Source organism: Dendroctonus ponderosae, unplaced genomic scaffold (assembly GCF_020466585.1).
Source record: "Dendroctonus ponderosae isolate FM_Combo_2020 unplaced genomic scaffold, Dpon_F_20191213v2 Dpon_F_20191213_9, whole genome shotgun sequence".
Taxonomy (NCBI): domain Eukaryota; kingdom Metazoa; phylum Arthropoda; class Insecta; order Coleoptera; family Curculionidae; genus Dendroctonus; species Dendroctonus ponderosae.
This window is the reverse complement of record NW_026019116.1, coordinates 9,114,202-9,129,289: the sequence shown is the minus strand read 5'-3', so window position 1 is coordinate 9,129,289 and position 15,088 is coordinate 9,114,202. Positions and strand designations below refer to the sequence as shown.

At 42.4% G+C, this 15,088-nt stretch overlaps 1 protein-coding gene across 4 annotated transcripts in view; it reads right to left on the bottom strand.

Annotated features, from left to right (window-relative positions):
* The window catches only part of LOC109542260 (protein-L-histidine N-pros-methyltransferase), a 29,473-nt gene extending 17,648 nt beyond the window's left edge, over nucleotides 1–11,825 (bottom strand). For 2 of the 4 annotated variants that reach the window (XM_048669976.1, XM_048669977.1), the window contains exons 1-3: nucleotides 11,627–11,825; nucleotides 10,257–10,451; nucleotides 4,884–5,074 (exon numbers count right to left, since the gene is read on the bottom strand). In XM_048669976.1, the coding sequence (XP_048525933.1) occupies nucleotides 4,884–5,074; nucleotides 10,257–10,451 (386 nt within the window). In that variant the 5' untranslated portion in view covers nucleotides 11,627–11,825. Of the gene's footprint in view, nucleotides 1–4,883; nucleotides 5,075–9,748; nucleotides 9,857–10,256; nucleotides 10,452–10,650; nucleotides 10,902–11,626 lie in introns of those variants that run through there. The other 2 variants (XM_019911410.2, XM_048669978.1) reach the window with 2 other exon arrangements.
* Nucleotides 11,826–15,088: the final 3,263 nt, after the last annotated feature.

The following is a 15,088-nucleotide window of genomic DNA, read 5'->3' as shown; positions in this document are numbered from 1 at the left end:
CCGACGATGTCAATTTTCCGTGCTTCATTGATAAGATGGCCAAAAATCAGCCTCTGCAGAGATTTGAGTGAAATTTTCAGCGTTTTTCGTCTCAATTGTTTTCTATAGGGTGTGCGAATTTCAAGTCGCTCTCATTTGAGGATTGGAGGTTACGAATTTTTAAACATGGCCCACGTTTATGGCCACAATAAATCGGTGCAATTATTGGCCAACGTTGCCAGATCCTTCCAGAATCCAGTTGATGTTCAGGCGTGTTTCTCTTAAAAACCGCCGGTTAATAACCGATCAAAAACGGTTGGGGAATGGGGAATGAATAATTGAAAATATGGCCAGGTCACACACACGCTGCTACTTATTACGACAAATTATGAAAGAAAACGATCTCGGAATGACAATTGGCCGACAGGAAGAGGCATTTGTACGGTTTTTACTGGCGCAATCATAAACGCATTAAAGAGATAAATACGATGGCATGCCCAATAATTACAAAAGTACGCTGGGACCATATGCTCGAGGTATGCCTTGGACAGGGACTACCACAGGTCGTTAACTGATGAGCAACTGTCCTCTGAATCGGTTTTTTCGCCTGAATATTAGACCGAAAGTCATCAGATCCGCGATGGAAATGTTGTATGTAGATACCGGGTGAGGCAAGAAAAAAGGGTTTGTGTGACGCTCGTCAATAACTGTCCGAATTTGAGATGGGAATTTCATTTGCAAATAATGGCGAACGACCAGCCTCAATCTGGGTCCGTTTTTTATCCCAATTAAATGCGTCCAGGTGGACGATGTTGCATCGCGGTCTTCAGGGAAAGGATCGGCCCCGAAACGGCCTTATAAGCGGATGAATCGCTCACAGACGCGCCGTCTCCTGTCAATCACTCTCAATCACACACGTCAACGGATCCGGACTGTAGACCGGCCACCAACCCAATCTGCATTATTTACTTGGAGAGGACTGGCCTATAGAGTGGACATACCGCACACCTGAGCCGAACATCGAACAAGTGAAGCACCCATTGGGCAACGGGACTGGGAAAAATGCTCTTCAGTTGCTTTGGACTGGCCTGGAACCTCACCTTCTGAACACCCTCAAGTCCAAACCGCCGTAACAGAACCGGCAAGTTTTCAAATGGGAAAAGCGCCACTCTGTAGAATGAAAACAGCAGACGACACAATAACCGATTTGACTGCAAGATTTTATGCAGAATGGTGGAGTTGGGCAAGCATTTGCAAGATGCGCGCCGATAAACCCGCGGGAATTGATGTGGAAGAAGACTTTGAGGAGCAACGAGCTCCAAACCCTGCTGCTTGATGAAGAATGGCGACAAGCAAAAATCAATCATCCATACGCCAATAAGTTCGGGCGATAAAAGGGTTGTCAATTGTGGAAAAACAATATTTCAACGTGACGTTTACGGTTCCACACACGTAATTCCGATGTTTAATTTGGTACCGGTGCCGAGGTGGAGGCAAACGAACGAAAGCAAAGAAAAAAAGGGTAACACAAAGCAGGCGTGACATTTAGTTTCGGTGTTAAAACGGCAGTTAAACGGGTTATTTATAGGTTGGTAATTAACTAAGGCTGCTTTTTAATTGTTATTTTGATTGATTTTTCTCGGAAGAGGCTTGCCCATTTCTGCAGCCACTTCTAACTCTGCTGCTGCGCCGAACTGCGAACTGCATCGAACCGAATGGGAGCAATTTTGATTGCGTTGAACAAACAAAAAGCCCCGGCTCAAACCCGTGGAGTCATCAAGCTTAATAAGTTCGCTTCGGTGTTGAATACACCGGATGAAAAGCGTACATGGTCGTCAAAATAGAGATGTAATCAGCCTCTCGGATCAACTTAACTGCGTAACACAGTGGCGAGATGAATGTCTTAAATTCTAAGTGAAAGACCTGTTAGTTTAAACGAGAATGGGCTTAGCTGGGCCTGATATTGCTTCACTGAATCGGCTGCAGTTGTTTGCTCGCTTAGTGAATCAACATGGACTTGACTGGGAAATTCCTGATGATGACACCGAAAAAGCAAAACAGAAACACAGCACAACTTGACGCCTCTTTTTTGTTGACATCTTCACAGCCATTTGAGCCAGCAAAATCCATAATTTTCTTCGACTCTTTCAATAGACTCCTTCGGTCTAGAGGACGAAGTTGAGTATCGATTCAAACATGCCGCCACCTTTTTGCAAATATCTCAAAAGCAGTTTAAGCCGGAAAACTCCTTTTTGCACCAATGGATAAAGCACCAAACCAAACATTTTGGCAGTTTGGCCACAAACAGGAAGTTCTTTCGGTTCCGACAAAATTTCGCAATTGTTTCAAACATGACTCCACTTTTATGCGAATATCTGCAGAATTAATTGAGCTAACAAACTGATCTTTGCGGCAATGGATCAAGCATGAAAATGTGCACTTTTCGCATCAAACCGCAGTCATAAAATTTGACACCAACATTGCATTTTTGCTCTCGGTTTCCGCAAAATTAGGCGATTGCTTCAAACATGACACCACGTTTTTGTCAATATCTCGAGAATGTTTTGAGCTTCCAAACCCGTTTTAACACCACTGGATAGAGCTTGAAAACCCATTTGCAGGTTTATCTCATCTCTACATCTACTACAATGGATAACGCACGAAGAGTTTCATTTATCGCGAAAAACAGTCACAAAATACCGACAATTTTGGCACCAATAGCCAATTTTTCCTCGCGTCTTCGACGTCGTTTAACCCAGCAAACTGATCTTTGCACCAATTGGTAAAGCGTGAAAATGTGCATTTACCATATGAAAAATCAATCACAAAATACCGACAGTTTTGACACCAAAAAGGATTTTTTGTTCGCGGTTCCAACAAAATTAGCTGACTGTTTCAAACATGTCCATTTTACTCATATCTCAAGAACCATTTGAGCTAAAAAGCCCGCTTTTGCATCACGATATTGGCAGTTTTTACGCAAAAGACAAAATTTCTCTTCGCAAATTAAAAGAGATTAATAGAAGACGTTCATCGAAGCGATTCACGCAGAGTGACTTCAACATTTATCCAAAAATTTTTTACTAAGTTTAATGAACGAACTTGCAATGAAAGACGCGAGCAAAAAATAGGAAAAATTCCCTAAAAAAGGCCGGTTTCCGGCAAACATAGACATAGAGAAGCAGCAGGTAAATATGATCATCTTCACATTTTGTGATTAATTGTCGTATAGAGTGCGGGCAAAAGAAATTGGGGTGTCGTAGGGTGCTTTTGTGCCCGAACGTGACTTAGCATTTCGGCCCTTAATTAGTGAATTTTATATGGCGGTCATTAGCGGTAATGACTGACGATGGCTGTTTTTCGCACCTACTGAGTCACGTGAAATATCGAAGAACCGTCGAAAAATGTTGTTGAGTTCTTATTAATATTAATTATACGTTTGCGCTGGCGGCCGAATAAAGTCTCCCCGATAATTTCGATTAAAAAACCGCACTAATTCTATAATAATTACTACTGGGTGTTCACGCAGCTACTAATAATAATTTTTTTCAAGCGCTTCTTAATGATGGTCAGCGAGGAGGACGTGAATAAGTGGAGAAGAAGGCAGAGGAGAGAAAAAAAACGTAATTATATAATTAGTTATGCTCAAAATGACAGTCAGGTAGAAATTAGAGACTAACGAACAGACGCGGCGTTTTATTTTTAATGACAAAAGACCGGGGTCGGTTTAGTTCTTCCCGGAATTCTTCTTTGTCAACGGTTTAATTAATTTTTAATTAAAAACATTCAATAACACACCGAAACGGCGAGAAAGAGAGAGGCTGGCAGTGTTTCGAATTCGGTCTGCTACTGAACGCGGAATCTAATTGAAGATGTTGATGCCAACTAAACAGCAGGGCTGAAGAATCATCAACCATCAGCCAACGTGGATTTCGTCGAGAGCAGCAACAGCACCAAGTGGTAGTAGATGAAATATGGTATTATTTAGTTGGTTGGTTGGTACTGGTAAGTGAAAGAGGCGTTGATGGGGCTCAGCTTAATCTGGTTACGGGCTATTTGCGCTGCATCCGAACCAACTAAGCAATTAGCGAGCTCACTGCATGATTTATTCGACGCCTACGTGTGAATGGAGCTGCAAATTAGCTACGGACTAAAGAACGAACCAGAAAAAAAACAACAGGGAAAAGATAAACGCCCGAGATATATGAAATAGCAAAAACACAAATTGCCTGGCTTTTTTCCCATTGGGGAGCAATTTTCGGTCTGTACGGTTCTGATAAACATTCTTGCGGTTTTCGGTTTATGAAACTGGCCGAGCCAATTATAATTATTATTACTGGCCTGGTCAAAGAACGGGCCTCGGCCATTTTCAATTAAACATTCTTTTTATTCCGCTCCGTAGTTCTCGAAACTGGCTATCACATATCAAATAAGCGGTTTCTCGATGTTTTATTAGACTTTTTCCGCAAATTGACTTTGCCCGTAACACCGTGCCATTATCGAATAGATTTAATGCTCTCCCTTTGTTTTGCCATTGATTAAAAACTCCTGCTGCAAACCACACATCGACTCTTGTTCTTTCATCAACTGGACATTTTACTCTAAAGCATTTTTCGTTTCAAGGGGGACTTCGGGCAACTCCTGCCCTGCCCACACATCGAAAGCTATTAAACAATAATGAAGAATAATTAAACACGTAGTCTGGTAGCCGGCCAGGTACAATAAGTAATTTTTAATTTAAAACACCACGACTAACTTCACGGTTAAACAGTCCGCGTTAATAGCCGTGCCAGATGAAAGAACCAGGCTCCTTTATACGAACCAAACAACGGCATCGTCGGGGTGAGTTTGTTAGTGGAACCGATTAAACCGTGCAATACATACAAGCAAAGGCTTTGATTTACCCATTGATGGACGTCTGGGTCATGAACCATCCCAGGAACATTTTGACGACGGTGTGCCACAGTTGCGTTAGCACCCATTGGGACTTTCGTTCGGCCTCCTCCAGGAAGCTGATGGTGTCCTGGTCGGGGTCCAGCTGGACGAACGTCCTTGCCACATCCGGATGCAGCTGCGTCAAGTCGCATTGGTACCACTGCAACAACATGAAACCTGAACTGGCATCGTTTGGCATTTTAGCTGCACTGGACGAAAACTGACTGCAAATTGTCTAAGCAGACAGACTCCGGTCACCTTGAGGGACCCGCTGAACCATATTAACAGCAATTAGGTGGCAATAGCAATAAATCAATAGCAGCGAGCTGCGCCCTATTATGAAATCCTCCTCGCCCCCCATGCCGACATCTTTATTTCGTTAGGGCAAGGACGGCGCGAAAAAGAGAAACACCGTTTTCACATCTCTGCGAATTTATACATTTCGGGCGAAAAAGGGATTTGGAGTATTTTACCCACTATTTTACTCCGCATAACCAATCAAAATGTGATCGCGAACGCCGCAAGGTATTCGGGAACACATAAATTCTTATTGAGCGGAGGGGCCGGGCCCCTTAAGTAAAAATATATGTTTCGAAATCGAGTTTCTAAGTTCCGCACTTTCCATTTACATTACGGCGAAACAAAAATGCCACTTTTCCCTTAGTTCAGCGCCAGCTGATGCAAATCGACCGAATCGCCTGTGTCGATAAACGCGCCCCGACTGATCAGCGGATTAAAACCGGTAGCCAAACCAAAGAACAAACGTTGAAAGAATGCCATCAATTTCGTCCGGAATCGGCCCTATAATTAAAGGTTGCATCCGAAGAAGGAGGCAGGGCTCTTTTGACACAATCGATCACTGATCTTGGTTTAGCACCTTAATACACCTCATTATTGCTCCCGATTACACTTTGAAACACTGATGGCCGGTTTCTCTTTGTATTAATATCTTTATTATTTAGTTTGGTTTTGCTCTTAATCTTGCAAAAGGACCAACCAGCAAAAGTGCCGTTAATACGGAACCATCGGTAACTTCCAAACTGGGTCGAGTTTCCACTTGAAATTTTCACATTTAGTCTCAACATACGCAGTTTCACTGTAGCAAAATTTCCTTTTGATGAGCTGGAATAAATCCCCAGAAAGCGAAATTTGAGTATCAGATACATTTCAGAGAGATCAGGAAATGTTGGCAGTTCGCTCAAAAAGTCTTGGTTTCAGGAAGTTTTAAATTTGCGTGTTTTTCTGTTGAGATGTAAAACCGACTCAAACATGGCGCTGCTTTTTTTGGAGTTTCTCAAGAACCATACGAGCCACAAAATTCGATTTGTTATCGTTGGATAGAGAATTGAAAACTCGATTCATAAATAACAACATGAGTGAGAAAATTCGAGTGGTTTTGACCCAGAAAGGGAAATTTGAATATCAGACACTTAGGTGCAAAGATTATGCCAAAATTTAATGTTTTCCGTCCCAAATGGGGAAAAACGCTCATTTTTACACCTTTCCAGAGATAACTAAATGGCCTTTTTAGAAAGTGAGCCATCGGTCAGGAAATGTTGGCCGTTTTCCCAAAAAAGTCCCAGAAGATGTTCAATTAGGCAGTCAATTGGCAATTTAAAATGGCATAATCAAGAAGTGGCATTTTAAAATCGACAATAATTTACTGTCACCCCTGCTTAGGCCGGCCCACGCCCAAATCTTATGAATAAATAACCATATGGATCTCGCCTTCAGTGACCCATGGTTAATTTACAGTGGAATCAATATAACAAATTCCATTTGGTGGCTCGTAAATCACGGCTTTAGCACCGTGCAATTCGCGCACAAAGTTATTGAATTAGAGACGTGCAGTGAATCGGTTTCAGTGCGATAACCGTAAGACAGACCGAGTAATTATCCGGCGACATGCAAAAACATCCGACCAAAGCACCTAATTTTGCGGGAAAAATCCCGAGGGATCAGCCCTGTAGTGAATTTTGAACATTACGGCCGCAGTAAAAACGGAAAAGAAACGATCCCCAGGCAGCCGACGCGAATCCGCTGAGGATGGAAAGATGCAAAAACGGCTCTGGAAATCTGGAAACGTTAGCAAAAAGACGAACTTAGTTAACGCGCCTTAGACAGGGAAAATTGCGAATTCGATCGGAGCTGTATTGAAGAAAAAATGAACACAATCTAATCGGATCATCTGACGAGACGATGGAAAGTAGAGGGCCGTGTATGCATGGATTACGGCGGAGAGGGGATGTCATTAGAGCCTACGCGCCCTTTTTCCAATACTTCAAAGTAAGAAGACATAACAAACGGGCCGAGAGCCCTTATTTTAAAAGTAAGCTGTGCGAACGTCTTACACATGTGAATTTGTAAACCTTTTTAGGGACGACGACGTGAAACGCTTTCGCATCGAAGGGCTAAAATTACGGGCGAAAAGCGGCCCGTTTTTTCCTTAAAGCACTTTCCACCCCAAAGGGCCGTTTAAAATCTAATGGCCCATCAATTAGTACACGCGCCATTGATCCTAAACCTTTGAAACTGAAAAAAATTAATTAGACGTCTTCGACGCCTTTCCGCTGTATTTATGGCGATGATCATGACTTAAACAAATGACCAGAAGTGATCTGCTGGGCAGAAAGTTGGGCAACAGCAGACGATTATGCGTGTATGCAACACTTGGTAATGAGATCGCCCAGATGACCGCGACTATCGCTAATCCGCATTAATACCTTCACGTAGCGAAGAGCATATTACCAACAGTCCGGAGGCTTTCTTATTGACTTTTTGCGGCCGATAATTAGATCAAAACGCTTTTTAAAAGCGCCAAAGAAATGCCTTCGAAACACACGCTCATTATATCTCATAAACTGTCATAACGTTTTTAGCATTCCGACGATAACTTTGATGTGTGCCACCATGTTTAATGAATTCAAAGCAGTCAGTAATGATCGGAAAATGATTGGCGATCTGGCTTTGTCGCTTATTATGCGAACGATCGCAAATATGCCGATTAATCGATCGATAATTGCTAAAAATTGCTGCTGCTTCTGCTGGTTGTCCAACAGGAAGAACCGCCCGACATTCATCTCCTCGCTGCAGCAGACTCAGAAATCTGCACAGTTCTGATCAGTTGCAATGGATGATTGTAATTACTCGCATCGCGCCCCCTAAAGACATAATCTATTCGTCAGCAGGGAGCGATTCGTCTTTGGAACGCAAATAGGAGCGGAGGTAACTTCAGGCAACTCCCGTAAGTAGTTTGCAGGAAAATTATAAAACTTCATGCATACATCGTCTTGCATGGGTCGTATGCGCTTTTATTGGGCCGAAGTCGAGGGACAAGTCGTCTGATAATTTTTATGGCGCCCATAAAGAAGATTTATCGATGTGGAGAAGGCACGTTTAGGTGCATGAGTGACTGCGTCTAATTCGGCGGGGGCATTAATTGATTTTTACACTCAGCCATCGATTATCTAGGAGTACAGTAAGGAATTTAAAAAAGTTCCAAAAGAAACAAATCTAAACCTTTGAGACTTTGCCCTGCAAAATGCATGAAAAACAAATAAATTGTTCCTAAACAACTAAATGCCAAACTCCGTCACCGAACACACTGTTGAAAATTTCGGAAAAATTCCCTGAAGCGCACTTTCCAAAAATACCTTAAAATTTCCTGATGATTGCTGAAAATCGAAACTTTCTCCATTAATCCAACTCGCCCACTGCGTTGGGTCCTAAAGAAATGCCTGATTTTTGGCCATGGGCAAAAACACCTGACAACCATGAACAAGTGACAAAACAATCGAGCAGCGTTTTTCGGCATCGAAATGGAATGCTGAGAATGGCCGCAGCCGCCTCTGATCTAATGCTCTGGACACCATCAAAATTCGCCTGGTTTTTCTGTCGGGCTCGCCATTCAACGCTGGAACCTTATGGTAAATGCGTGTTGGTGCGGGATGATTCATAATTGGCCCCGTTCCGCCCACAATGATGAAACCTGATTTTGCAAAGTGAGGTTATACCGTGAGAAAATTCGGATCACCCGGTATAACTTGAGAACAACCAGACGCAAACCGACTGGGCATCAAATGGCGCCAATCATCAATTTGACTAATTTTAATTTCACCCCCTGCCGCCCTATTCAAACACAATCAATCAATCAATAGTGAGAGGATTAAAACTCCCCCACCCGCGTCCCCACACTTGTTTATACAGCGACAGTGTCGGGGGGGCCAAAAGGGGAATGCGCGTCGAAAAAAAGGTTAGCACACCTTGGGGACAGGTCGTAAAAAACGTCTTGCACCCGAACAAACGGCCGTAGAGGGCGAAGTCCAACGCGCGCCTGATAATGGGCTCCAAAGTAAGGGGGCAAACGACTCCGATATGCCCCATATTTGTTTAGGATGCGGCATTAAAAAATTACACGCGCATTTTCGCATCGATCCAGCTCTATTATACTGGGTGGTCTCGACCATGATTTCACATGCCGGGCTCACCGAAACAGCTCAAATAAAATCACTCAAACAGTCAGAGCTGGTTGTTGAGTGAATGGCTAAAAAACAACAACTAGTAAAAGGGGCAAAGGACGAATGCTCCCTTTGCGCCCGGACTAAGCTAGGTGAGCTGTCCCTATCTGGTGTGTGTAGCCTAAGGGATAATCGGACACGGGGCGAATGCTAAGCAGCATTGTCTGTTTTTCTTCGCCGGGGGGATCGTGTAGGACAAGACTTTGAGAGTGTATTGTAATTTTCTTTCGGATGTTATCCCCCCTTTTTGTCTGTAAGGATTTGCATGCATGGCTCTAAAATAAATTGCTCAGGTTTTGTGTGTGGCTACTACTTACGCATAGTTTCAGCTTGGTAAAACTGCGCCTAAACGGCCACATTGTGCATCAGAAGCCAACACATCCGGAAACAATGAATAAACAACTAGCTGAGCCTAATGAGGTGTGCAGTATCAATATCAAGGTAACAGACGATTGTTATCAGTTGGGTTGACAAAACCTGCAGGATTAACCCCATTACGCGTGTTTTTCCTGCACAATAACCGGCGTTATCGCCGCAATAAAATTGAATAAACAATGACAAGAAACAAGAGTTTTACTTGAATGAACGCCCCATCATTCCATGATCTCGATGCGGACCCACAAGGGAAATGGGCGCATCTTCATTAATAAACTATTAAGCGAAACTGTACCAATTATCCCCAATTTTCCTTACGTGTGTCCCCCCATAAAACGTTTATTAACATGGCCCGAGTTGAATAATGAATCAATGTTTACTTCTTGAATATTTCAGAGTTTCGCTTTGTACCGACGAAATATCTATGTGACATGCGATAGAGCAACTTACATCGTTTTTGTTAATTTGCTTCAAATAGTAGTCGTGGATGGCCTTGTTGTGCAGCATTCGAGCCAAAGATCCTCGGGGCTTGTATCCAGGCCATGGAATGCCTTCATATTCAGGCTCTGGACCTGCCGTTGCTCCCATTCGAATTGGACAGCTTGAGGGTAACTCGCGTTCATTGGAACCAGTGGGATTTTCCATCTGAAACCCAAAAACATTGTTCAAAGTTCCCTCTTCAGGAACCTTAAGAGAATTTAAGAGAACTTAAGGGAGAGCCTGAAGGAAAACCGCGCAATTTTTCAGGTAGAAACGGGCAAATTGTGCGCTTTGAATCCGAGTAAATTAGTGAGGAAACCGCACAAGTGTCGTGTTGCAAAAATTTCCAATAGTAACTTTTTACCTCAAATGTGACAATTTTTGGCCAAAACGCGCTCCTTAGTATGCTGCAAACACGCACAAAACTTGCACAATTTTGTCTGTGAAAGTGATTTTTACTTTTAAAAAATCAACCAATTTGATCAGCAAAACAAACTTGTTTTCAGAGCGACAAGTGTTCTCCGCTTTGGCACTAAATTCGCGATTTTCTTAACGCTATTCTTCACAGAGAAGCAGAATGCCCAATTTCCAATAAACACGCAAAAAATGGAATTCCAAACAAAAAAAGCCTATATATTTGCCTATAAAGCCAAGCAATTTTTTTTGTGCCCTATCAGTCGTATCTTGTAGAAACGTGGCTTTTCAGTACTTTTCACTCATTGAAACTCATTGGTTTCCCATAAGATAACAAAAATTAATAGTTTCATCATCATGACAAAGGAAAGAAAAAAGCAGTTATTCCATCGAACCAATACTATCTAAAACACGCCTACAAAATGCATCTAGCAACAAATGAAGTACAAACCAAATGTAGATTTGGTAAATGCGCAAAACATTCCAAACATCATGTAAATTTTAATGAGTGAAAACCGCACTTTTGCAAAAACCATCACCAAGAAAAGTTGTTGAGAAAAATATTATTTATCAGGTGAGCATGTTCTTAACCGCGTACGCACGGGCCTGATGTTCTTAATAATTTCCTTATTTTGCTCGTTACAACTGAAGCAGTTTGTTTTTTTTTGACAAAATTGAGCAAAAATGATCTATCGGTTGCTATTTATATTAATATAAAATAAAATTGCATTTTGATCAAGCGGACAGAGAAAAATATTTTACAACAAATCAAAATAAATATTTATTAAATATAAATTTTCTAAATATTTCAACCTTCAACCGAAACGAGACAATAAGCGGCTCTTTTAGCCGCTAGGAATACGGCCGGTAGAGACCCGATAGCCACGGCCGTTTTTCCTGACTGCATTTTAGGTTATTATACTTACACTTGTTGAGGAATTTTCGGGAAAATCGTGTTGCCGGGGACCAGAAAATCCACACAAACTAACTTTTAGAACACTCTTTTTCACATAGAACACTAAAATCGATTCAGACAGGCGTCAGCAACCAAACATTTACCAAAATTAAAACAAACATTGTTCACGAAAGTTCACTCACCGACAGTTGTCATCAGTTTCGCAGCGTTGCCGCCGCTACTTGGTATTAGGTTCCGTCAAGACTTTGTAAACTTTGCTGCCAGCCGGATAAATACAAGTTCTAATCAGTTTCAGACCTTTGACTGAGAAAGCCTCGTTTCGAATCTCAGGGAAGTTTAAAAAACGATGAAAACCGGCCCTATGGGCAAAATGGTTGTACCCTGCGGGCAGACTTGAGGATTTTTTCCACAACCTGGCAAGGACCCCGCTGAAATCAGCTTCAAAATAGAGCACTGTAAAGTGAATGGTCGATTGTGAAAGTCGTCTGGATCAAAAGGAGTTTTCGCATCGCGGCCAGTTAAAATGCAAAAAACCTCCAGCAGGAGAAATTGATCTGGAAAACTGTTTCCAATTTCCCCCCTATAGTCCACCCTTCAATCAGTCGTGCGGATCCCTACAGGGCGGCATCGCATATCAAGCCAGCCGTCAATTAAAAGCGACCGCGTAACACTCCACCATTTCCATTCTCTCCATTATTTACTCCAATATAACGAAAAGAAAACATAATGAAAACGAGCACGAAAACAATTACTGGCGCGGGGCGCTCGGGCGACAATGATTGACATATTTGAATTATCTTTGCGCCCTTAATGACATCGGCTTGATTTACCTTGGTTCAGACTAGCGGTTCTTCGGAAAAATGCGCCAGTTTACCCCATCATAAAAATTCAATTTGATTCAACCCTTTGCAACAAATTAGATCGGGAATTCATCGTGGCGAAAATACCGGGATTTTCCCATATTAAGGGGCTCAAGTAATTAGGAAAAGGCAATGAGGAACTTGACAAAATTCATCGTGTTTAAACTGGAGGTAGAATTTGAAGATTTTTCAGATTTTATAGATTAATTTTGTGCTCTTTCTGCTCGCGAGAAGAATGGGTTTCATCTGCACTAGGTTGATACTTTATTCGTTATGAAAATCAGTTTTAGATGGAGATTTTCTTAACGACTAAACCCCAGGTCAGAGAAGATGGGAACCTTTCCTGCGATATTTGTTCCATAAGTTCATGTTGCAAGCAAACATTGTTTCTCTCTTGAAACTCTCTCAACTCTTCAGACGGTTTTTTAAGAAAAAGTCATGGCAATAAGAAATTTTTAAATATTTTCTAGCCCAAATCGGTTTCCTCCAGTTCCTGCGACCAACAACGCTCTTCTTTCGATGGTCTGAAGCCCTGCGATTTTCCAGTTTTTTGGTCATTTTTCGGAACTCTCAAGCACAACCCATTTTGGGAGGTTGCAATTTTGAATACCTACATGTTAACGCTTCGGCTTGACGCATTTTGACCCTTTGACTGTTGCATAACACTTAAATACGCATCGGATTGGTTAAACGTAGTGCGAATCGAAATCGATGGGTGGTCGATCGGGACATCAATAGTTTATGGGCTGTTCCAAGTCCGAATTTGGCTCTATGAAAATTTACTCACGTTCAAGAAACGAATTGGCCTATAAATGCGTGAAAAGAGCCCAAATCGCTGTTGGCCTAAATTTAGAATTAGGAACCAATCAGGTGGTAAGAAAGAAATCGACAAATCCGACTGGTCAGATAAGCAATGAAAGTGTAAACACACTGTTTACCAAACTCGTGGTTGTTTTGCGGCCAGTTCGAGTTACAAGTTAATCGGTCGTGCCGTGATCGCAGCGCCCAACCACTGATTAATAGCAATTAGATGAGAGCCCCCAAAGGAAGAAAAGCGCAAAAACCGAGATCGGCTGGAGGAGTTGGAGGAGGAGGAGGCGATGAGGAATTTCACGGCAAGCTATGGCTTATCGGTTGATCGCAGGGCAGCGCACCTCACTCGATACACATCGGGTGCGATACTAGGAGGAACTCGATTATTAGCCATTTTTGCCGAAGAGGTTAATTAGGTAGAAGGAGAAAGAGGTAATTGGCGGTCGGATAATTGCCCGGTTCTGATCAAGCTGGTACGATTTTAATCGCTCCCATCGATACGGGGCTATATGAGTAGGTACCACTTGACTTGCACAGCTGCGGACCTTTGCAGGTTGCAACTATACAGGCCAAATGTTCACTTTGCTTATACCGCACCAAATCACGTTTAGATCGGAAATTCCAGAAGAAGCCTCACAGCCCGTGAAAAATTAACAACACACAGGCATTGACTTAAGCTAAGAAACCGGTTGGATTACCACTAACAAAGAAACGCTTCCCTCGCCGCAGGATTCACTGTCACCTCTTCTTAAACAAATGGGGATAACTGAAGTACCGTTACGCAAGGGCTCAATCGGGAAAACTTCTGACAGGGTTACTTCTGCGAACAAATCAATCATCGGTCCTCGGTAATTAAGTCACAAGAAGCTTCTCAAGCTCATGGTCTCTTTCAGGGTCACAAATCGTCAACCAAGTCAAACTGTGAATCGTCTATGGCTCCTTTTGTTCCACGGCGACATTCGGAACAAAAACCGACAGGTAGATGATCAGGGAGAACAGTGACGCAAATAATGCCGGATCTTTCAATAATGGCTGATTGTTGGCCATATGTTGGAAAATAGCTGTATCTTGGAAATTTACGACCAATACTTACGTTAAAAAGGGGCCTTGCAGAAATGCAAGAAAAAACGACACAAGGTCAGCAAAACCATCAGAATTGGAGTTCTGTGAGTTGAAAGCATTGGCCAAATTCAGACAACATTATCAACATTTAGAATTGTTTTTCGGGCTTTGAAGATGTGGTCCATGGGAATTTCTTCCTGACGTTTCGTTCACAACTGCGGTGGACATTATCAAAGGCGATGAGGCAGTGGGCGAAGTGATCTCCCGTGCTTTCCGACTAAGACGGAACTGTCCAAGGGTAGATCCAGGGGGGTGGGGGGCATGGGGGTCATGACTCCCCCATTTAATTCTCTATCCAACGATGCCAAAATTTCAAATTCTTGAATTCAATCATTTTTTGAGAAAACTGCCAACAAATCCCCATGCATGGTTCACTTTCTAAAAAGGCCATTTAATTCTCTCTAGAACGATGTACAAATGAGCGTTCTTGCTCACTTTGCCTCCGAGAAATGAGCAAAAAGGGCACGAAAAACATGGAATTTTGGCATAATCTTGCACCTAAGTGTTTGATATTCAAATGTCGCTCTCTGGGTCGAAACTACTCGAAATTCTTCACTAACGTTGTTACGACTAAATCGACTTTCCAATTCTCTATCCAACGATGCCAAAACGAATTCTGTGGCTCGAATGGTTCTTGAGAAACTTCGAATAAAGGCCATTTAGTTATCTCTGGAATG